General features: G+C 41.4%; 1 protein-coding gene across 1 annotated transcript in view; it reads left to right on the top strand.

Moving 5' to 3' along the window:
* IGF2BP3 (insulin like growth factor 2 mRNA binding protein 3) overlaps positions 1 to 25,251 on the top strand; it is a 168,619-nt gene that overhangs the window by 92,366 nt on the left and 51,002 nt on the right. Inside the window, exons 6-10 of the mRNA XM_084618393.1 lie at positions 2,831 to 2,882; positions 2,982 to 3,045; positions 14,097 to 14,381; positions 18,938 to 19,072; positions 19,621 to 19,743. Coding sequence (XP_084474519.1) covers positions 2,831 to 2,882; positions 2,982 to 3,045; positions 14,097 to 14,381; positions 18,938 to 19,072; positions 19,621 to 19,743 — 659 coding nt within the window. The remainder of the gene's footprint in view (positions 1 to 2,830; positions 2,883 to 2,981; positions 3,046 to 14,096; positions 14,382 to 18,937; positions 19,073 to 19,620; positions 19,744 to 25,251) is intronic.

The raw sequence follows: 25,251 nt of genomic DNA on the forward strand, positions 1-25,251 counted from the left end.
GTTGTATGTTTCAGATGTGACTTCTTAGAATGAATAAGAAGCTCCTGTTGCGTGGGTTTTTTTTGTTTTGTTTTGTTTTTTAGTGTTGTGTAGGCAACATTCTGAAAAAAGTGAAAGAGGAGTTTTTGGTTTTCCCCCTGAAGAAAGCAGTATCTTTAAAGACAGTAGTGTCAGTTATGTGCTGTTAGAATGAAATAAATTAACTATAACTCTGAAACATCATTTCCCCATCTCCTTCAGAGCTTTCCTTCCCCTCAAAAGCTGGTGGCATTTTCTGAATTGTGGTGTATATTTAAAAATCTTTGGGACAGGACACAAATTTAATACACACACCTATAACCAGTTTACAAAATATTGGAGAAATTTTATTCTGCAAAGCTGTACAGAACACTGGGAATTTCAGTCCTGTTCTTATAACAAATGGTTAAAATAAAAACAAAAATTCAAATGTAAGATGTTGCTGTTTTGTACCTGGGTGAACTTGACTTGGCTGATCATTACAGAGTTTAATTGTAACTTTAAATGTAAACTTGTGAAAAAACAGAATAGTACTATAAAATAATCTAACTATCAAGTCAGTAAAAAGAAAAGGAGTACTTGTGGCACCTTAGAGACTAACCAATTTATTTGAGCATAAGCTTTCGTGAGCTACAGCTCACTTCATCGGATGCATTGAATGCACTGACTGCATCTGATGAAGTGAGCTGTAGCTCACGAAAGCTTATGCTCAAATAAATTGGTTAGTCTCTAAGGTGCCACAAGTATTCCTTTTCTTTTTGCGAATACAGACTAACACGGCTGCTACTCTGAAATCTATCAAGTCAGTGACACTGCAGTGGTGTTGATGTAATATAGAAATGAAATTGCCTTATCAGACAGTGGACTTTCTAGTCTACTATCCTATCACAAGAAAAACACTTAGAGGGTTTTTGAAGCAAGGGCCTGCTTTGCTTTTGCATTTTGTACAGTGCCTAGTACAGTGGGACACTGAAGCTAATGGGTGCTCTGGATATTCCACTTATTTCTAATGTGGCAAAGTTATTGCATAAATTATCTAGGGGAGAAGTTCCTCTAATCCCAGGCAGAGCGTGAGTAGCTGGTTTGTGTCCTAAAGCGTGTCGTCAGAAAATCCCATGACTCTTTCACATTTACTCTAGTTAGTTAGTTTGCATATATATATTTCTTATATAAACGTCAGATCCCTTTTTTAACCCTTCTGAAGTCTTAGCATCAGTGATACCTAGTAGTAGTGTGTTTGTATTTAAAAAAAGTTAGTGTGAATCAGTTTTAAATTTTGGAACTTCAGATGGGTTTCAGAGAATTCTCCAATTTCTACAGGATTGTCCCAAAAGGAGCTTGCTTAAATTGATTACACAGATTAAACAAATTTCTAGTTGTATGAAGGAAGAGTTTAAACTTTTAACTATTGTGTAATAGACCAAGTGCTGTCAGAAAACTCTTTAATGGTTTCTAAATGAAGTAGAAGGGAAAATACTGCGGTTCAAGGTGGTGCTTCATGACTAAATTTGGGGAACTCTGTACTGCCATTTATGTGTCTGGCTAGAAAAGTTACATTTCAAGTGTCTGCATACATTTCCTATGTAATAAATGGCAGAGGAAGGAATGAACTGCAGTTCAATTCAGAATTGTTTTTTACTTTGTACTAAATGTCTAAAGTACATCAATACATATTTTTCTTGGTACACTTTTAATTTCTCATTGAAACATACCATGTTTTGAAGTCTTCTTTATTTTATTTTAAAGACCAGTTATTTTGCATGTTTTCTTAGTTGTGGTTGTTAGAGGTTTATAGGAATTGTGAGCTGTGCTGTTCTGATGCATGTGGATTTTTTCTTCATACCACATGGTTTTCCTCCCCTCATCAGTATTATGCTACATATTTTGCATTAAGTGACTTTGTAGAGAAAATGGTGTATGTGACACCTGATAGGTTGCAGATTTAGTTTGTGTTGCTCAATGTGAATTGTAGACTGCTTAGGCATTGCTTTAATACCTTAACAGGATTTATGACTTGAGATAAAATGTTAAAATCTGATGAACTATAATAATGTGATTGCTTGCCTATACCAGTTACTGCTGTACAGTTGTTTCTATTATTCAACAAATTCTTAATGGGAAGAAAATTAAATTTTAAAACAATTTAGGTTTAGGAAAAGGTTAAAGAATTTTGATATGGAGAAAAATGGGATGAAAACTGAGACTTTTAACTTTACCAAATATATTTGAAAAGTGGCTCTGACTGGAATATTTTATAATTTCTCACCCTTTTCTAAAATTATGACAATATTTTCCATTATGATTATAGAGAAGGTGATTGCTCGAAATTAAACTTTAGTTATTAGACAAGGAGCTAATTGGAATTGTGGTGGTTCTGCTTAATCTTTCTCCATACCGGTTTCTCCTCCTGCCCTTCTTCCAAAATACAAGGCCGCCATGACTTCTACATGGTTGTCAAGTGATTGCCGTTTCTGGGTCATCCATGGCTTGTCTGCATGGGGAATTTGACCAGAATAGTTATTGTAGAATAGCTTATTATTTTTGTCAATCTCCTCATGTAGATGAGAGCTCAGGAAAAACCAAATATGAGATTTCAGATGCAGATCTTGAAGTTGGGAGGGTTGGAAGAAAGGAACAAACTGCATGCACCCTTCCATGAATATCTTCCATCCACAAGCCCAAAGTGGGAAGTTCTTTTGAATATTATGCATTCTACAATTTACAAGTTCTAGTGTATAGTGTAAAGACAGGTGGTGCCGTTTTGTCAAGTAATTTTGAAACTCAAATTTGTAACTTCTTTTCCCTTTGATAGGTGCTGGATAGTTTGTTAGCTCAATATGGAACAGTGGAGAACTGTGAGCAAGGTACACACGCTCTAAACTCAAATTGCTTTCAGATTTATAGAGAGTGAAGTGAGTGGGAAGTGAACTTAATTTTTTCTTCTGTTGCATTTTCCCCTCTAGTGAACACTGACACAGAGACTGCAGTAGTAAATGTAACATATGCCAATAAGGACCAGGCTAGACAGTAAGTATATTTTTGTTCACTTTGTTTTTATAGTTTAACTCATAAATCTGAACTCAGCGTATCTTGCTGTAAAGTAGTATGTATATTTTTGCTTCTGTTCAGTTGCACATCAGGAAAGCTTCTCCTCTTTACCTCAATTTGCTGTCAGTTGTACGCCAACTTTCTCTCCTGCTTTTTTTAATATTTGAAATCCTGAAGACATGTGAATTCAGAATTGGGTAAAATTATTTACCACAAATCTCTCTTAGGAACTGATCAAAATCCCACTGACTCCAATAAATACCCTCATTTTCTGGCAGTGGGCTTTGTATCAGGCTTGTAAAAACATTGCTAAAAACCTAGAGGCCTGCTTTTGCCCTTGCATTTTCATTACTTCCTGAGGGTATACGCTCTCTTGATTTTTGCTAATTTTGGTTAAAATCTCCCCTGTTTTGTAAGTTGGAAAGTTGCTGCCGCTTTTAAATAAATGCGTAACTTGAAATGGTCCATTTGCCTTATTCTGATTATATGAATTATTCTGTCTTTTTTAACTTAGCATCCATTGCCTGTTGATTTATTTGCTTGTATCTACAGTTTTTGGCATCTTTTAATCCACAGCTATCATATTTTAATCTTCTTAAATTTTTTTTTATAATTTCACTTACTGGAGAGGAGAAGATTGCCTTTGTATTAACATTTTGTATTACATTAGTCATATTAATGAATGTATAATTTTGCCTTTCCAAGATGGATGAGGGAGTGTCTTTCTTGAGACATCTCAGATATTCCGTTCTCGGATCTGGGGCATAGGCATGCTCTTTCACTCTCTGCTCTTAACCACAACAGTACAAAAAACATACAGAAATGTTGGGCTCTTTTTACTTTGAAATTCCTGCCACCTTGTGGCTAACTGTAAGCAGCAGTTGAGATGCACTCTTACTTCTTACAGTACATCGTGATATATTTGCACCAACCCATAATTCAGTAATTCCATTTTGCTCCCCAGAATTTAAGTGTTTCTGCTAATTAATGCAGTCTAAACTAATTTCACTTGTAGAACATGTGACATAAGCAGTTTTCCTTTAAGAGGAAGTGCATCAAGGATGCAGAGATTGAGTTGCTCCTCAAATTTGCTGTTTTAATTTTCCTTTCTTTTCAAAACTTCCATGTTTTAGGAGTCCATCTTGCCTTGAAATTCTGTCTTAATGATTTTGTAGTAAAATTTGTGAATGTTTAGCAGCAAAAGAATAAAAGATATTGGACCCACATTTAAACTTTGTCACGTGTCAGAGCATGGCTTTGAGAATATTAGAACAAAGTGTCTCTGAAAAGACCCCATGGAATTGTATAATCCATGTTTTGGATCTAGAAACTGTGACATGACTTCTTGAATGTTTCATGTCTGTTGCTAACCTTAGAGGTAGGTGCAGCAACTGTCTTGCTGCTATTGTACTGCTATATATATTCCTTTTTAAAATACTTATTAAAATAAAAATTAAAATTTTTAAGGTTAATCACAAATAGACACAATGATAAGACAGCCAGTCACTGGTCCATTGGGAACAAACTTTGTTATGCATGGGGAGAGGAAAACAAATAATTGAATATTGGATGCAACTTTTGAATAATGAAGGGTTGTGTGGAATTTGTAGTACACTCTCTAGCATAGCTGTCAGTACTTGTATTGGGTAGAAGCCTAATGAACAGATGGATGTAGAGAATATGTGTTGTGGATGTTAAAATGTGGACTCGCAGGTTACAAAGGGCAAGTTATGGTTCCTGATAGAAAGTGTGGTTAGGCCTTTAACTATGATTGGGTAGTTGGATATGAAGTCTCATCTTTTAGAGACCACAAAGCGGAGAGGTAGCCAGGTGCGTGTGTATATATTTAAAAAGAAAAGCTCTGTGAGGCCTCTGTCATGAAAATTAACTGTTGAAAGGGTACACATGGCTTTTCTCTTTTATTGACTGATGTTGAGTTTCAGTTGTCTGGATTTCGAGGCACAGCTGAAGTTTGCTACTTGAAACAGGTTCAAGTGGTAAGTAATGGCTATAAAATTAATGAGCTCTGATTTCACTAAGATAGCGGTGGTCAGTCTGAACATGAATGAGAACTGGGCTTTATGAATCTGCTTATGGACAATTGGGACTCAACAACTGATATTGGTTTCATATTTAGGATATGTTTAGGATTAATAAAGCTCTAAGATTGCAAACTGCTTTGAGCAGAGACCATGTCTTCATGTGTATTTATAGAGTGCTTCTAACTGTGGGGCCTTGATCCTGATTGAGGCATCTGGGGGCTACTGCAATGCAACTAAATATAAAGCTAGCATTTAGTAGGGTTAGTTTACAAGCTATGGCTGATAGTAACATATAAAGCTGGCCACATCTCAGCTGCAGCACCATTTGCTTAAGCAGTAGTTGAATTTTATAGTGTATTGCCTTGTTGAAGTGTGCATTAGCAGAAATATATGACAGCATGTGTGTTGGTAATGCTGTAATACAAGACTGAGATGATATTAAACCTGTTTGCAGTTGTTTGGAATCTTGAAAAGCATTATTGTTTTGAAATAAAATGTCTTTGTTTTAGTTCAGAAATGAACTTCGGACGCTGCATTTTGTGTCATCAAAACATGGGGGAAATTGCCAAGTTAGTTTTCTTCAGGTTGTGATCAAACAGCTCAGACGTGTATGCCTTGGTGTTCTTTGTATTTAATGTTGGCCTGCAGTCAGTGCTGAAAAAGGGCTGGTGCCTTTTTTTTCTGCCAGAAGAAAACTCTCTTTCAAGAAAGACAATGTTTTGAACTTTGAAAATAGTAGACTGAATAAATGCAGGACATCAAATTCTGGATACAAGAGTGGATAGGGCTGCTGTCAGGGGGCTCATTCCTCCTTTGCTGTGTGCTCCCTGCGAGCTGTTTTGGGTGGGCCATTGCTGTTCATTCCTAAAGGTGGTGTCATTTGGAGTCCCACAGCTTTCCATCTAGTCTCCTCTCTTGTTCCATGTTTATTTGGAACAGTTGATGAGGATGCATGAGCTGTCCCTCAGCTCTGTATCCAGCTCAGCCTTTTTGCCAGTGCTGTCAAATGCTTAGCCAGTATCTGGGTGAGACGGGGGGCATGGATGAGTTAGCGGGTGGAGATGATACTTGCATTCTAAGGGAAGCATTCAGAAGACAGGCTGAGCCATTCTATCTGCCCTTCTGATTGAGGATTTGTCTGTTACTGATGTCGAATCCTCACTGGCTGTTACAGTGTAGCAGTAGTGACCAGAAATGAGGGGTGGTCCCTGTCTCTCCCCTTTTCTCCCTCTTCCCCCACACCTCCCAGTCTTCATCTGGCTAGAAAATTCTGACTGTTCCTTTCAGATGCTGCAAGCCTAGCTACTGTGATTGTGGTGTTTGCCATCTCAAGACAGGAGTCCTGTAACATTGTAGCTGGGGCTACACATCTTAAATCAGTCCAGATACTGATACGGAATGCTGCATCCCTCTTCAACAGCATATCTCAGTGGGAGCATATGAGACCAGTGCTCCGTGACTTGCATTGTCGGCTTATTGATTTCAGGGTAGAGTTGAAGGGAATGATTTTGACCTACTACATAAGCTCCTAAGTGGCTTCGGACCTGCCTATTGAGAGATTACCTCTCCTTGTGCCATATTGACAAACTCACAATCAACATAGGACCTGCAGCCCATTTGTGTAACAGAGAAGCTGCCGGCAGGTCATTTACCGCAAGGGGCATTCAACTTCAAAACCCTACTCTTATCATTTCCCTCCTTGTTCTAAAATAACCCACATTTGTTGACCCCCAAGACATGTTACAGAATCCATCTCTTTACCCAGACTTTTGCAAGAGAGGGTCAATTTATGGGTGAATGTTTGGGGGTGAAAGGACGGGAAGGGGTATGGTTTGGATCTGGTTTTATTGTGGCTGATTATTTTCTTTGGCTTGGGGATGAATACCTGCTGGCTCTATTTTTGAACTGACTATATTTTAATTTTTGGCTACAGTGCCTAGACCTTAAGGATGTATGCCTTTTCAGATCTAGTATAACCTGATAAGTATTAACATCTGAAAGCTGTACTGAAGTATGTTTGTTTTATGAGACATGTGTATGCATTAGAATACACTGTTATGATCCTGGGCAGTATATAGCGCAAAGAAACCTTACCTTTTTAATGCTTGGTATGCATCTGAAACATTTTGTGTTATTTCATAAATTCTTGATCATGTATAAAATACAGTTGCAATACATGCTGCAAGGGGGCAGAACTAAGGTTGCTATGGGAACCAAACACTGAAAATCCTGAGTTTTGTGCCGTTACAGTCTGTTATATTTCTGTTGTGGTTTTATGTTGTTCTTTAATGTTGAAAACTACTTATGAAAGAAATACAAGTATTTAAATACAGAAGACTCTAATTATACAAAAGAAATGCTGCCATCAAAGACCTTCATGCAAATGTGTCCACTGGAAAAATTTTCTAGTATTGTAGACACGGGTTGGGCTTGGGAGTGATATCCCTTGCCCACCTAGTCTTCAGTGCCAAAAGAACACCAGTGAATAACTGGTTAACCATAAGACATGGAACCTTAAAGGGGAAGGTAGTGTGTTTAGCAGTTAAGACTATTGTTCAGCCTACCACAGCATGAGAGGGACAGAGCGACAGACACACTTGCCTGGAGAGCTGATGAGAAGACCATAACAAGACCTGCTGCTCTTGATTTGAAACCAAGAACTTGCATGAAAACATGATATACTTAATATTTCTCTCATTCTAATACAGGAAGCCATTTATTTCTGAGTGAGTTAACTGGTTTTATGTCTAACAGGTTATGATCAGTGGCCATCGCCCTCTTCTATACATCCTGTTTTAGTACCAATCTCTGATAAAATATTTGTACTGTGAGCATCCTGTCCAGCTGATCACACCTTCCCACTCTTGCAGTTGACTGGCATAGAGGTGTTTGTTTATTTTTTTTAACTTAGCAGACTGAATTAAACAAAATTTGGGGTGTAACCTCCTGGTGTTAACAGGTTCAGTGCTCTCTATTTAACTCTTCTCTCTCATCCGCTCCCCTTTATCTCCACCAAGCCACTTTTATTTTTTTCACATCTGGGTAGTAGATAGTTTGTAGGTCAGAGTTTGGCAGGCACAAGTGGTGCCCCCTGATACGAGTTCTTCACCAGCCTTCCATTAAACAAGTACTTCATGTTAACTATGCAGAGTCTCATGAAATTTGAGCTGAGGATGAGTAAGTAGCATTTGTCCTGTATGATCACCTCATTTTTGCTCTATTGAGTTGGTGTATTGAAATGGGTTGCAAAGAACAGGAAACATTTTCACCCATCAGATTTTTTTTATCCTTTGTTCCCTTCCATCTGCAAAACCATTATTATTTCCTATTTGCTTTGGCTGGAAGGAGCTTCTAGTGGGATTGAGATACCACTTATTTCCATCCTGATACCATTGAGATCAACAAAGGTGCTAGAATCCCCTTGTTGTACATGAGTGGGAGCTTCTGAAGTGTAGTTTTCTTCCTCACTTGCTCCACTGAAGCCTGGATTAGTTAACCTTCTGGTCACGCTGCAAGGGCCATCTTTTCTCCCAAGGATTTGGGAAGGAGGTGGTTGAAGAATACAGAGATGTGCTAGCTGTTGTGGTTTGGTGTTTAAATTGTGGGGCAATTCATTGGCTCTGAGAGGAGCAGCTTTATTACAGAAGGTGGGTTTAAAATGAACTTCAGTGGTCTGTTAGGGCTTCCAGAGCATGGGATGGCCACTGACTGTAGTTTTAATTAGTAAAAATAAGTAAATCTAGTCCAGTAGTACACTTCTTCTCACTCTAGCCCCTACTCATCTTTTAAGTTTATTTCATCCCCCCCCCCCACCTCCCTTTCCAATTCTCACTACTTTCTTTGTATTTAAGCTATGTACTGACTTTTAATGAAATCACTGCAATAAGTTCTGATCTATATATTAATTAGAAAAATCCTGCTTACATTGCACTGAAAACACACAGGGCTGCGCAGTCATTGCTGTGTCATGTACAGTGTGTAGAAGTGATCTATATGCCGCTGAGATGCGGGCAGAAATATTTCCTTACACATATGTAAGAAAGCTATGCAGTGGTTTGGTGTAGGGTTGCTCATAACAGTGCTGGGATTCTGTCATAAAGCTTTTTTCTTGAAGCATTTTGTTTGAGGGTTAGAAGAAGACAGTGTGGGAATTTGGCAAACAAATGTAGGAAGGATTAAGGCATGGGGGAGGGAGAGAGATCAGCAATGGGCCTACCTCCACCTTTTAAAAATTACATATTTTCCACTCAGTCCCCTCTTTATCTTTTTATTAAGCACAAAATATATAAAAGCTTTAAGGTTGCAAAGTCAAAGCACTCAGAAGTTGGGAAATGTCAGAATTAAAGTTGCCTGTGCAATCTTAATTTGGCCGCTTGTGCATTATGATACAGTCTTTAATTCCATGATCACATGTTGCCCTTTTTTGCAGGACACCTGCCTCATTCAATGCAGAGGATGGATGGTAGTCAATTAATGAGCAGCTAGTCAATGTGTGGCCTGTGCCTTATTTACTGCACACTATTCAAACCCCAGAATTACTAATTTCCTCATTGACTTTTCTATGGCAGTCCTCACTGTATAGCTTCCTGGTGCTTCACAAATATTAATTTATTTTCATAACATCCTGTGAGGTCAGCGGTGTGTGGTATCCCTGTTTTACAGATAGGGATCTGAGGCATAGAGAGATCAGGGTTAAAAGTATTCACTAATTTTGGGTGCTCAATCTGAGACTCTTAGGGCCAGGTCAGATGGCTTCCTCCATGCTGCTTGCCCCAGCAGGGAGGTGTTGAGGAGCACAGGAGAGAAAGTCTCTCTACTCTCAGTTCGGGTGCATGGACCTACCTGGCATGGCCTATATAGCAGCCCAAAACTGCAAATGCAGGGAAAGTCCTGCTCTGCTCCAGACTGGAACATGCTCAGTGCAAATGGAATCTTTGAGGAATTTAGCTGCTAAAATCCACTTCCCTGTCTGCACTTAAAAATCAGATCAACCTAGGTACGTCTCTCAGGACTGTGAAAAACTTAATGCCCTGAGCACTGTAGTTAGGTTGTCCTAACGCCTGGTGTAAATGCACCTCAGCTGCAGAACAATTCTTGTGTTACCTCTCGGAGAGATGAATTAATTACATAGACCAAAAAACCCCTTCTGTCAGTGTAAGAAGCATCAGCGGTTCTCAGACTTCATTGCACCGTGACCCCCTTTGGACAACAAAAATTACTACATGCCCTATAGTGGGGGTGGGGGGCTGAACCTGAGCCCGGCTGCCCAGGATGAAACCCTCGGCATCAGATTCAGCCAAGGGTAGCAGGCCTCAGGCTTTGGTTTCAGCAAGTCTAACACTGGCCCTGGTGACCCCATTTAAATGGGGTCATGACCCACTTTGGGGTCCTGACCCACTGTTTGAGAACCGCTGAATCTTCATTATGGCACTACAGTGGTACAGTTGCAGTGGCTGTAGTGTGCACATGCCCTAAGTATTTACTGCGCATGTGTGAACTGGGGTTTTCTTTGTCTTACGACCCTGCTCTAAAGAATGAAGGCACGAGAGCTTTTCAAAGAAAAGGTTGCCAGAATTTGTAACATGGGCAAAATTATGCATTTTTCTCTAATCTTGTTCTCAAACTGTTCTGGCTGAAGTCTTAAAATTTTTTTCCAGACTAGTATCTGCCTCGTGTGTATAAAAATCAACATGAGGCAGACATGAGCATGGAAATCTTCAGCCCAAATGGATAAAGTTTGGCAAAGTTACAAACAACTGAAAACAGGGTCTTATAATGGGAAGTGTCAGAAAACCTTAATAATAGGCAGCACTGCCAGCCCCACCTATGTCATAGCAATAAACCCTCCCCACAAATAAATGTAACTTTTTTCCAAGCAAAGCTAAAATTAGTGAACAGATATTTACAGCATTATGCAGGGCACTCTGGTTTCTCCTAGTTTCAGTAAATCTCCCAGTTCATCCACATTGCTGACTTTTTCTGCTGTAAACTGGCAAAGGTGTTGAAGTCCAAAAGAATCCTACTCTCAGAAAGATTTTCTATTCCAGGGCAATCCTGGGCTATTTAATAATAATAATTTTTTAAAATGCTCTTTCATTTCCTTGGAAGTAACACTGTCATGGAAAGAGTATACTGGGGACACTTTCTACCTATGTGCTATCTCTGAAACTCATTTGACAGGCACCTTTGGTGGTTAAGGTTAGTGTGTTCCTCCCCTCCTTTAATGGGAAAGGAGCAACGCTGTCATACTTGCCCCACAAAGTGGGTTTGTTTTTCAGTGTCCAGGGTCTTTCCTACACTAGGAAAGAACATTGCATTGATAACACATTAGCACAAAGCTAAACAGAGCATAGTACTTGGTGTAGACAACGAACATTTCTACACTAGGAGCACTATAGCAGCATTGTGGCGTAAACACTTGTTATAGCGACAGGAGGGGGTTTTCCATTGCTGTAGCAAATGCACCCTCTCAAGAGGTGATAGCTAGTTTGAAGAATTCTTCCATCAGTCTAGCACTGTATGTGCTGGGGCTTAGGTCAGCTTAACTATGTCTCTCGGGTGTGAATTTTTCACACCTCTGAGTGACATAGCTAGGTTGATCTATGTTTTATGAATAGACCAGGCTGAGGACTGTTTATTTTAAAAACGTCAGCTGGTTTTGGCTGACCTGAGATGGACTAAACTGTTTTGTATTATGGGTAACTGGGAAACAAAATGGCAGATGAAATTCAACACTGATAAGTGCAAAGTACGGCACATGGGAAAACATAATCCCAACTACACGCATATAATGGTTTCTAAATTAGCTGTTACTGCTCACAAAAGAGACCTTGGGGTCACTGTGGGTAGTTCTCTGAGAACTTCAGCTCACCGTGCAGCAGCACTCAAAAAGGGTAACAGTATGCTGGGAACTATTAGGAAAAGGGTAGAAAATAAGTCTGAAAATATCATAATACCACTATATAAATCCATGGTGCACCCACACCTTGAATACTGTGTCCAGTTCTGGTTGTGCCATCTCAAAAAGGATATAGTAGAACTGGAAAAGGTTCAGAGGAGCGCAATAAAAATGATCCAGGGTATGGAATAGGCTCCCTATGAGGAGAGACTAAAAAGATTAGGGCTGTTCAGTTTAGAAAAGAGCTGACTAAGGGATGATATGACCGAGATCTATAAAATCATGAATGGTGTGGAAAAAGTGCATAGAGAAGTGTTGTTTATCCTTCCCCACAATACAAAAAAACAGGGGTCACCCAAAGAAATTAATATGCAGCAGATTTAAAACAAAGAAGTATTTTTTCATGCAGTGCACAATTAACCTATGGAACTTGTTGCCATGGGATGTTAAGATGGGTAGAAGTATAACTGGGTTCAAAAAAGAACTAGATATGTTAACGAGGATAAGTCCATCGGTGACTGTCAGCCAAGATCAGGGATGCAACCCCATGCCCAGGGTGACCCTAAACTTTGACTGCCAGAAGCTGGGAGAGCAAGATGGGGTAAATCCCTCCAACTGCCCTGTTCTGGACACTCCCCCTGACGCTCTGGTAATGGCCACTGTTGTTAGAGACAGGATCCTGGGTTAAATGGACCATTGGTCTGACCCAGTATGGCTGTTCTTATGTTCTTTATGTTAAATGCACATTTTATAACACAGTGTTACTTCCAAGAGTAGATGAGACTTGGTAAAGGGAGCTCCACGCCACGCTCTGCCTCTTGTATGGGGCAGAGGAGGAATGCTGTTGTAATTGCTCTGTTCCTCTTTTTGCCCCAAAACAATGAGAATGAGGAGGAAAGTGGGAATTAGTGGAGCTTAGTGGGAGAGGCTTGGTGTTAATTAGTGGGTCCCTCCAAGGGGGAAAGTTCCCTTTTAAAAAAATATATATATATCCAGCTTGCTATTAGTATTTAAAACACCATTTAGCAACAAGTGCAAATGCATTTCAACACCTTTCTATTGTGTCAGATGGCTGCTTTGTAACCTATGCTCCTGACCAAGTGAATTTCTTCCGCTAATTTTCTAACAAGGTTACAACATAATTGGTTGATATGATTGTAAAGGTGTTAAACTCTCTAAAATAGGTGCTGAGTGGTATTTCAAATCCTGTTAGCTAGCTGTGTTTTAAAAAAGCACTTTTTGTCTTAAGGTTAGTCTACACTGCCAGGGCTTTGCCAGTATAGCTCTATTAGTACCGCTAATACTGGCAAAGCCTCAAGCATAGACTTGGCTTGTACTGGCAGAAAGAGCTAATTTGCCAGTGTAGTTAAACCACCTGCCTGATATAAGATATACCAGCAAAAGGAGACAAGGCTAATGCCATTCTGGGAGGTGGTGTCAAAGTGTCGGCTGTGTGTACACTAGGGGGCTGTACTGACACAGCCGTGTGGGCTTAGGCTCCAGAGTGTGGACACACCCTCAGACTTGGCAAGAGCATATTTGTAACTTCGTGCATAGTGCTGTCTCTGCATAATTGTATATCATGGATCTTGGGTTGTATAAGGCTTGATCTACATTTAAAAATGCAGTCAACGTAAGTGTGGCACCCAGGAGTGTGAAAAACCCACACCTCTGAACACCGGAGCTGTGCTAGCCTGAGTCCTATGTAGACACAGCTAGGCTGATGGAAGAATGCTTCTGTTACCTAATGCTAGAATGCTAATGGAAGAATGCTGTTACCTAATGGAGGAATGCTACCTAAGTACTGTTGCTTAGGGAGGTGGAGTTCCTACAGTGATGGAAAAACTCCTAGTGCCGTGTAGTCTGTCTCAACGCTCTGGGGTTTACAGCGGCTCAGCTACGGTGCCATAACTATGCTGCCGTAGTGTCTGTAGTATAAACAAGGCCTAAGAGACTAACTTTCATGTAGGTGTCAGTCTCTAGTTTCATTCATGCAGTTTACAATGAGCAGAAGCCCATAACTGAATGCTTTTTCATTTCATACGGTCCCATGTATAATTCTCATATTTTTCCCCTTTGCAACTGTACAGAGCAATAGAAAAACTAAACGGATTCCAGCTTGAAAACTATTCCTTGAAAGTTGCATATATCCCAGATGAAATGGCAGCACAACCTCCCACACAACAGCATCCACAAGGGAGACGTGGATTTGGACAGAGGGGTCCTCCGAGGCAAGGGTCACCTGGTGCGGCCACAAGGCAGAAACCACAGTCAGATGTTCCACTGAGGATGCTGGTTCCCACGCAGTTTGTAGGAGCCATTATCGGGAAAGAAGGAGCAACTATCAGAAATATCACAAAGCAGACACAGTCCAAGTAGGTTATTCTACAGAATTGTGTTGTGGGCTTTAATTTTTCTTTTGGCTGTCTTTGTCTTTCTCCCTATACACCCAGCAAAAGCATGTGTTCTTTCCTTTCCCTCTCCCCCAGATGGAGTGGTGAATATATTTGTGGACTAGCCAAAAGTTCGGTCTATCTGGCACATTTTTCATCCTAAAAACTTACCCTGTTAATTCCCTCTTGTCTGATGTGTAAACTTAAATGTTCCCCTGGGATTGATTGCCACTTTCCATGTCTTCCAAGATATTTTTGAGAAAAGCTTGGTTTTACAAATAGAACACAGTACAACTTACTGTTTGGACAAGCATATGAAACTAGTTTGTCAAGTATGTATCATGTCTTGTCTCCTCTTTCTGGAACGCTTGGGCCAGATCTACATTTTAACGACACTTACACAGGAACCATCTTAGTGTAAATGCAGTTATACCAGCAATAAAGTCCTTTTGTCAGTGTAGCATGTTTCATTTGGGGAACTGGCATAAGCAGCAGCTGTACTAGAAGGGTATTTTTGGTATAACTATACCATTATAACTATACTGGCAAAACCTTTTGAAGTGTAGACTAGCTAAGTGACATCTCTGTTACATTTCTACTGCCTTGGAGGTGTCATTTTGGAGATTTGGTGTTTGTATTTTATGTTGAGACAGCCCCTGCAAGGGTGTTGCCTTGCCAAACTAAGATGGCAATTAGGGTTACTCTAAAAACATGCAGTGCTTCATAATTGGCTTATGTGGTAAAAGGGCAAACTAAAAGAATTGTGTGTAACAAACAAATCAGCAAGTTGTGTTTAGGGGCCACATTTTGTCCTTCGTGTGTTTTTCTTCAGTACTTTCACTTTGACAGATTTAATTTAATTCAAAGCTGTGAGAAACCAGCAGTACTAATAGAATGGTCTCCAATTACAGAAAGAAAAGGAGGACTTGTGGCACCTTAGAGACTAACACATTTATTTGAACATAAGCTTTCGTGAGCTACAGCTCACTTCATCGGATGGATTACGGAATGCATCCGATGAAGTGAGCTGTAGCTCACGAAAGCTTATGCTCAAATAAATGTGTTAGTCTCTAAGGTGCCACAAGTCCTCCTTTTCTTTTTGCGGATACAGACTAACACAGCTGCTACTCTGAAACCTCCAATTACAGAGATGTTTTGCTTCTCAGGGTTCTAATTGTAAAGTTCTGTGTCTAGAACGCACCTTTGTTAAACAGTAGCTATCCAGTGACGGGAAGGGCTATAAGACAGTGATTCTGGAACTATGGTCCATGGACCATTGGTAGGTTGCAGAGCACACACTGGTGGTCTGGGGAACCAAGTCTTCAAGTAGTAATGCATCCCGCTAGCTATAGCCCTATCCAGGGTGCTCTCAAGACTGTTCTGTTTAACTAAACACAGGGGGTGTGTGTGTGTGTGTGTGTGTGTGAAAGAGAGAGAATTTGGGGCTTTCATGTCCGTCTGCCCTGCCCCTCTCCCCTGGGGTTTCTTGGGCTACGTCTACACTACCACTTATGTTGGTATAACTTATGTTGCTCGGGTGTGAAGAAGCCACCCCCCAAGTGACATAAGTTACACTGAACTAAGCATTGGTGTAGACAGTGCTATGTTGGCGGGAGAGTTTCTCCTGCTAATATAGCTACTGCTGCTTGTTGGGGATGAATTAATTAAGTCGATGGGAGAGCTCTCTCCCATCGGCTTATGAGCGGCTACACTAGAGAGCTTACAGTGGTGCAACTGCATCGGGGACAATATGTTGGTATTTTAACCTTGAGTGATGGATTTTCTTGGGGTTGGGAAGGGAGATCGGCTGCAGATATGTATCATGTCAATGACTTAATGGGGGAAGTGTAGTTTCTAAAATGAGATGGGTGTTCTTTCATGTCAGACCTCTGAATTTATTATTTAACCAGACTTTAACGGATAAATGCTTACATAGCCTAAAAATCTTGTTACTGTTTTTAATTAAGTGGATTTAAAATACTGAAGGTGGACTGAAAAGATTGTTTAATGGAGAGTGCTCTACACAACAAGAAACTAATTGTTGGGGGAGCCCTACGACTTCCAATTCTCAGACCAGCAAAGGCTTGGGAAGCATTGCCTAGGACATGTTAAAGATTAAGGCTATGATTTTGGTGCAGAGGTCATGGTGTTCATGGTAATCATGCATTATAATAAAGCAGTAACAGCTCCTGTGGGTCTGGTTTTCCACTCTGGGCATTGTGACCGGGCCCATGTGATCGCAGTGCCATTCAAGTTTGGCACTTGCATCCCTCCATAGATGGAGATGGAAGGGTGGATGTGACAAGCCTTCGTGGTGCTCTGACCTAGTGCATAGAATTGTGACGCTCAGGGCTGGGCCTACCTCCCTGCTTTTTGGAACAGAAGCCACTGCTACAGGGTGAGTGTGGGGTGGGCTTTCTTTCTAAGGTGGGTTCACACACTCATGCATATTCTCATGCAGTGACCTTTTTTGTGACTTGGGTTTTTCCCCTGAACCTCTGGTGTGTTTAAAAAAAAAAAAAAAGACGCATGACACATAAAAATTTGCATGATACAATCGCCAACTTACTCATGATCTCTGAAAAGGGCAGATGAGAGCAGAAGTACTGTCACTGGCTGTAAGCAGATACTTCAGAGGATGCTGTCTGCCCTTTTTGTCACTTTGGGAAGGCATACACAAGAGAAATGTCGGCTTCCTCTTCTTCTCCTGACAGTTGGTTTCGTGGACTTTTCACAAAATGCTGCACTATGAGCCAAAATGAAATGTCCATATCCAGGAAGGGTTGACAACTTGGAGGGAGTTTAGAGAAAAGCAATACAAATGATTTAGGGGTTTGGAGGTATTGACTCATGCTTAGACTTCAGAAAACTGGAGCTTTGCATCAAGGTATTTGAAAGGTGCAAACACTCAGGACCCTATTGTCTCTCTGCAGGCCATCAGTAATTCTTAATTTTATTGAGTTACCTTTTGTGGTGCAGATGTTTAGGATGGTACAAAGATATAACTAGAAAAAATGAGATGACACTAAGAATAGAAACATTTAGAGTTGAAAACCAGGAAAATATTCCTGATGTGAACGTTAGTAGGATGTAAAATAGTCTTTTTACAGAAGTGCTGGAAACTAACAGGTGTTCCCTTTCTAATTTTGTGATAGGAAAGCTAGGTGGAATGCAACACATGCTTACTAATTGAGAAAGTAATTTTCTATTTTATATAAAAATCTCGCCAAAATGTGTTGCATAGAATCTGGTGAGGAAGGGAAAATCCACTTTCTAACGTGTGGAGCATCATCCAGCAAAACCAGAATGTGTATCTTTTAAAAAGGAAAATATTTAACGGAGTTTTGAGTTTTATGTGGTGTTAATACAGTAGTTCTCAAACTTTTTGTACTGGTGACCCCTTTCACATGCAAGCCTCTGAGTGCGACACCCCTCCCCCCCCTTATAGATTAAAAACACTTTTTAATATTGTCAAGGTTCCTTCCCCATTCTGAACCCTAGGGTACAGATGTGAGGACCTGCATGAAAGACACCCTAATCTTATTCTTATCAGCTTAGGTTAAACGCTGCCACCACCAAAGTATTACACAAAGAACAGGGGAAGTGCCCACTTGGAAATGTCTCCCCCCCAAAATATCCCCCCAAACACTACACCCCCTTTCCTGGGGAAGGCTTGATAAAAACCGATTTGCATAGGTGAACACAGACCCAAACCCTTGGATCTTAAGAACAATGAAAAAGCAATCAGGTTCTTCAAAGAGAATTTTAATTAAAGAAAAAGTAAAAGAATCACCTCTGTAAAATCAGGGTGCTAAATACCTTACAGGGTAATCAGATTCAAAACACAGAGAATCCCTCTAGGCAAAACCTTAAGTTACAAAAAGACACAAAAACAGGAATATACATTCCATTCAGCACAACTTATTTTATCAGCCATTTAAACAAAACAGAATCTAACGCATATCTAACTAGATTGCTTACTAACTCTTTACAGGAGTTCTGACCTGCATTCCTACTCTGGTCCCGGCAAAAGCATCACACAGACAGAGAGACCCTTTGTTTCTCTCTCCTCTGTCCCCCCCTGTTCCCCCGTCCCCCCCCACAACTTTGAAAGTATCTTGTCTCCTCATTGGTCATTTTGGTCAGGTGCCAGTGAGGTTATCTTAGCTTCTTAACCCTTTACAGGTGAAAGGGTTTTTCCTCTGGCCAGGAGGGATTTACAGGTCTTTGCCCTTCCCTTTATATTTATGACAAATATATTTAACACCATTTTAAATGCTGGATGCAAAGCAGGGTTTGGTGTGGAGGCTGACAGCTTGCAAACCCCCATGTAATAACCTTGTGGCCCTCTGAGGGGTCCCGACCCCCAGTTTGAGAACCCCTGTGTTAATAACTATATTTGTATGTTTCACCAAATGAAACCTTGGTTTTGGTTTTAAAAAAATCCATATTAACTCAAAATAAAGTGGATCTATAATCTCAGTTCTCAATCCAAACTAGAATAAATGCTTACGGCTAATGTTTTTTCTTTCCTCAAGAATTGATATTCATCGTAAAGAAAATGCAGGTGCTGCTGAGAAACCAATTACTATCCACTCTACTCCTGAAGGCTGCTCGACAGCTTGTAAAATTATTATGGAGATCATGCAAAAGGAAGCTCAAGATACCAAATTGTAAGTAAAGGGTTTAAAGAAAGCAAAATTCCAAATCCTTTTCCAGTCCCATTAAAGAAGTACTCTTAGCTTTATCTGTCAGCAGGTGAAGGTGAATCTTCTCCTGGATGTCTGGTAGCAGCATTTAACTTTTGGCTTAGAGAACTTTAATTTTATTTTCAGTGCCACCCTCTTTGCTTAGGGCTTATGTCAGTGTAGTTAAGATGGTGCAGTGTCTGTGTAGACACTGTGTTACTTACATTAGCTGTTGGCCCTGGCTCTCAGCTCCTCACACTGCCCCCCTTCAGTCAGTGGAAGTGCTCCTGGTGAGGATGCACACCACTGACAGAAGGAGGGTAGTGTGGACATGAGCCACTGCAGTAATTACATGGAGCTGTAGTGTAGACATGCCCTCATTTTTAATCTGTTAGTAAATATTTATGGGTATAAGTTATTGCAGCAAACAGTTAAGATTTTTCATTCAAGTGATATTACATTTAAAACCTTGCCTTTTTCAATTGCTTTTTAATAGTTGGCCATTTGTCTGAATTCTGTAACTTCTATTACAGTACAGAAGAAATTCCCTTGAAGATATTAGCACATAACAATTTTGTTGGCCGTCTTATTGGAAAAGAAGGAAGAAACCTAAAGAAAATTGAACAGGACACAGATACTAAAATCACAATATCTCCGTAAGTGTTCAATTGCCTAAACCTCGAAGTGCTGTGCCTCAGAAATAGTTCCTTGGGTTTTGTAAACCTTACTAAGTTTTGTCCATTATGTAAAGGCTGGGGTACCAACCATTCAGACCCCCATCCACGCTGGGACTTAAATGGTTATTTTAGCTGAATTTAAACACTTCTCAACTTGTCTAAAAATAGGCAAGGGCTGGTCTAAAAATAGTATTCTAGACTAGGCAGAACTCTAGTTTAATCCATGTTTATAATATGCTGTTTTGAAACTGTTATATGCTGGACAGGCAAGCATGTTTTATAACTGGACTAGTTTTGAAGTATGTATAAAATGAGTTGAAATAACATGGAAATCTCCTATATCGGCTGGGGTTTGGAACAAGGTAAAGGAGAAAAGCAACTGAATAAATAAGAACAGTAGTATTTTAGGTAGTAATTTTCTATTTGGGTCAGGTCCCTTTCTGCTTCAGCCTCTAGCAGCTAAACTGCAGTAGGGTAACCAACCTATTGTTCATTTAGACAAATGTCTAGGCAAGAGCGCTGCTTTCTGCTATTAGCTGGTCCTCACCCGTGGGTGGAAGTGACCGCTGCAACGAGCTGAAAAGTCTGAATACTGCTCTGTTATGGAGCTACATGTGGGCGAGAGGAGTGTGAACTTCTCCTCTTGAATAAAGTTTGGGGAAGTGAGAGCAATAAAGGAGTGGACACACCGAAGGAGGAGGGACAAGAGGGAAGTGAGTTAGGAAACTGGATGAAGGAGGGGGAAACAAGAAGTGTAATTAATATAAAAGGGAGAAAAATAAAGGGAAAGAGGAAAGTAAGAGATTAAATAAGAATTTCTATAAAGAAGGAGAATCGGAAAACAGTCTTGGAGATGAAAGAAAGAACCTGATAGTTTTTTGTAACATGGGCAAAATGTTTGAGAGCAGGGAAAATTACCGGAAGGCAGAACAAAAAGATGCTTGTGACTGTTATAGACTCCTGCTGGAGACTCTCAGGATAGAACTGGGAGCAAAAGCCATTTTGCCCCGATTGAGTTGAGGGAAGTTGCTGTGGGGGCAAGGAGGTAGAGGACCCTGCCTGACACAACAGAGATGATCCCGCCCGCCAAGGTCTCCCCAGGGACTGGTGAGCTAGTGAGGGATGTTGCATTTATGATGTCTTATTGTTTTATATAATACTATACTCTCCTGTGCTTTATCTGTTAAGTAAAGAGCATAAAGTTGTTAGACTGGACTACTTCACAACTGCTTTGACTTGTCCCTTAGAGAGTTAAACTGTAAATCAGAAGGATCGCACATTTTGGGTGGAGTTCCAGGTGAGGGGTGTCTTTAAATACTGGAGAGTCTGAAGGGTCAGCGCTATGCCTCCGGGCTGGACAGCAGGTTCCAACACTCAGGTGGGGGTGCCAGATAAAAGGTCTGAGAGTAAGGCTAGGGACCTTTAGATTGGAGCAATGGCTGGACTTCATTCAAACTCCAGAGGCTTGAAACACCCTTGTGATCCAAAGCACAGGGGTTTGGCTTCCTCGACAGCAGCCCTAGTGGGTGGCCAGGAAGGGGTAATTCTTCTTCAGGTAGTGTCCCTGTGAGCGCGCCACGTGCGCACCTGTGCGTTCTTCATCTGAAATTTTTGTCGTCAGTCTATGCTCCTGCACCCCAGACACCCCTGTGCCTGAAAAAAGGATTTATAGGGAGGAGCTGACCTGTCGCCACTCCAGTGACTTTTCAGCTGCCTGTGGTTAGAGACTGAGCATTGCAGTGTTGAGCCTCGCGGCTTGCTATGTCTTGCTTTCTTTATACCTTTTCTTTTAGTTCTTAATTTTTTTCTGTTATTAGCAAAAGTTTGTCCTTTGAGGGAATTTCTCCCCTTCCCTGCTCCTTGTTTGCCCTTTGGTCTCTAGGTTTTTTTCCCCAGGCCACATTCACAGCCTTGAGTGCAGGTTTATGCTCTGCAAGACCTGCTGCAGGTCTTTTTCGCTCAGCAACAGACATTCAAGCTGCCTTTGCTGCTTGGGAGAAACCCACATTCCCTGTAAATGTAATGCTTCGGATTTAAAAACAGATCTAAAAAATGGAGGGAGGACAGATTTGAACTCCTATTTATGGAGGGCTCCCTGAGACCCATAAGAGCCGAGTTACCTCTGTACGTCTGTTCCACCGACCACCTCTGGTTCAGCAGTCCTTGGGAGTTGTGAGGCTCCCATTCCGTCTGATACTGCGACCACGGTACCAACTAAGGAGGCTATGTTGTATACTGAGAAAGCATCTAGAGCGGGACCAACATCCTGGCACCTGTCTCAGTGCCTTCAAAAGCTGGAACCAAGGTAAAGTCTTTATCTGTACTATCTTCCATAGCCTGAGGTGAAAAGCATGCCATGCTTATTTTGGTGCAGTCTTCAGGACCGCCCAATATGTTTACTCCTGAGGAACCCTCTCCAGGGTCCCCAGTATCATCTAGGCTTCTAGTTCAAGGGAACCTCTGAATACTCAAAGAACCTAAATCACTGTCATTTAGATGTCTTGAGAGATACTCCTCTCCAGTACCAACTCACCTCATGGAGGCTACTCACTTTCTGTCCATTTCTTCAATGGTGACTCACCCTCCGATATTGACACTGTCCCCACGCAGACTCTTTGAGGGTACCGAGGGATACTTCCAGCTGGTACCATTACAGAATTCGCCATACCACCTCACCAGTGTCCCTGTCTAACCTTGGTAACAATGGAAGCTCATATCTCTTCTCGGAGCTTGGTACGGACCCAACAATCAGTACCTACACCACTGGCCCACTTTATGGATACAGAGGTCTGTCATGGTTCCTCCAACTTCCAACCTCCCTTCCTAAAGGTTCACACTGCAGAAGGAGCTCATAGCAGGAAGAATACCTGGTTATCCTGTCAAGGACAAACTTGGGGTCCTGCCCCATTCCCTTATGCTTCATCACAGTTGGCTTACTGGAATCTGTGGACTGCTTATGGATACCCTTTCTACAGGGTGCCATCCCAAAAGACCTCACATCAAAGATCTCAACCAATGCCTTAGGTCCTGTCACCCAGATACCTCCTGCAGAGCAGGAAGCAGTGGAAGAGGAAGAAGCACCTCCTTCCCACAAATCCTCCTCCTCATCAGATGAATCTGTTGTGCCTCGCCGCCATCTTACCCTGACAACTTCTGAGCTTTTCAAGAACTCCTAAAAAGTGAGGCAGACACCTTACAAATTCCATTAGAGGAGATTCAGGAAATCCACCGTTCTTTGGATGGATATCCTTCATTCACCTCCTCAGGGCAAGGATTGCCTTGCCCATCAATGAAGATTTGCTTACCCCAGCATGCACGGTACAGCAAACTCCAGCCACATGTAAACAAGCTGACAAAAATATGACATTCCTCCTAGAGGCTCAGAGTACTTTTTTTCTCCCATCCACCTCCCAACTCTTTGGTGGTGGAGGCTGCCAACCAATGAAACAGGCAACTCCAGTTCCATTCAACACCATCTGACAAGCAGCTGAAATGATGGGACCTTCTCGGCAGAACTACTCCTTGGCCTAGTTGCGATTCAGAGTGGCCAATTATCAAACACCGATAGCAAAGTGTGACTTCGCAGTCTAGTCAAAATTTTCATTTTTACTGAACACTTGCCTCAGAAGCAGAGAGAACAATTTCAGGCCCTCATTACAGAGGGACAGGCAGTCGCCAAGGCATCTTTCCAGGCCTCGCTAGATGCCACTGACACAGCTGCATGTTTTATGGCTATGCGAGTAGTCATGTGCTGAGCTTCCTGGCTGCAGTCTTCTGGCCTCACCCAGAAAATACAAAATATGGTCAAGCACCTTCTTTTCAAAAGCCCCAAGTTGGTTAGTGATGCCATGGATGGGTCCCTCCATACATTCAGAGCCTCCCTGATGACACTATGATCTTTGAGCATCTATAAATCTGTGATGAAAAGAAAATAGAGCAGGTTACAGACAATTCACTTCACTACCATCCCACGAGACTGGCTGAACTCCATGACGAAGCCTAGATTCCCTAAGAAACAGCCCTCTCCCAGCCAGTAATGTCTTCAAAATGTCTGTTTTGACCCGTTAGTCAAGGATCACAAACTACCTCTCACTTTGGCTCCTAGGTTGCATTTGTTCCCTTCCTACCCTTATGGGGGATCATCTCTTCCATTTCCTACATTCCTGGAAGTTCATTACTTCAGACAGATTCTGGAAATGATTTCTATAGGCTATTCCATTCAGTTCAACTCCTTACCACCTCCTCTCCCCCATCCGTCTTCAGGGAACCCACTCAAAGATCTCTTATGAAAGGTACAATTCCTTTTAGCTGGGCATGATCAAATCTGTCCCATGGGATGTCATTGGGAAAGGGTTCTATTCTGAGTATTTCCTTGTCCTGAAGACAGTGGGTGGAGACCAATTCTGGATCTCAGGACCTTAAACACATTAATCTGCTCCCAGTGGTTCAGAATGGTGACCCTAGCAGCAACAATTCCCTCTCTGGATCCAGGAGGTTGGCTTGTTTCCCTTGACCTCCAGGATGCTTATTTTCATGTCATTCATCTCTCGCACAAACCATTCCTACATTATATGGTGGGCAGGGGCCAGTACCAGTGTCACATCCTGCCCTTCGGCCTCTGAACCACCTCAAGGATCTTAACCAAAGTTCTCTCAATTGCAGCAGCCTATCTTCTCCAGATGAGCATCATCATCTTTCCTTATCTGGATAATTGGTTCCTGAAAAGACGCTTGCTTCTCAAAGCACAGCTAGCAACCAGCAAATCTCCATCTCTGTTTCGCTCTCTGGGTCTCTGTCTGAATATGGAGAAGTCTGCTCCAACACCCACACAACATGTAGACTTCATCAGGGACACTCTGGACTCCTCTTTCTCCAGACCATACTTTCCCAGGGACAGATTTACCACAATGTCCAAACTTGTTTCAACAATACAACAGAGCCCACAAACCACTGCAAGGGTTTGCCTACAACTTGTGGGCTGTATGGCAGCCTGTATGTTCATAACTCCCTGAGCAAGACTTCACTCGTGATATCTTCAAGCCTGGTTGAGAACTGTCTACACCACCAACAGACACAGTCTGTCCAAGTGGGTGTCTGTACCTCAGAGTCCTTGTTTCTCTGATTTGGTAAAAGGACCCACAAAAGCTGTGAATGGAAGTTCAATTTATGCAGCTTCCTCCCACAATTATCAATACAGGCTCCTCCCTCATAGGTTAGGGTGCACTTCCAAAACTTCACAGGTCGGGGCAAATGGACCCCTCAGGAGCTGATCCTCTGTATCAACATATTGGAGCTCAGAGCAGTCCGTTACACTTGCCAACAGTTCCTACCACACATCAAAGACCTCCCAATCAGAATAATGCTGGGCAATAGAGCAACAATGTATTGTATCAATCGGCAAAGAGAAGCAGGTTCCTCGTCCTTATGCACTGAATCCATAAAACTATGGAACTGGTGAATATCACACCGCATACAGATCTTAACAGT

Source organism: Lepidochelys olivacea (assembly GCF_965140295.1).
Source record: "Lepidochelys olivacea isolate rLepOli2 genome assembly, chromosome: 2".
NCBI lineage: Eukaryota > Metazoa > Chordata > Testudines > Cheloniidae > Lepidochelys > Lepidochelys olivacea.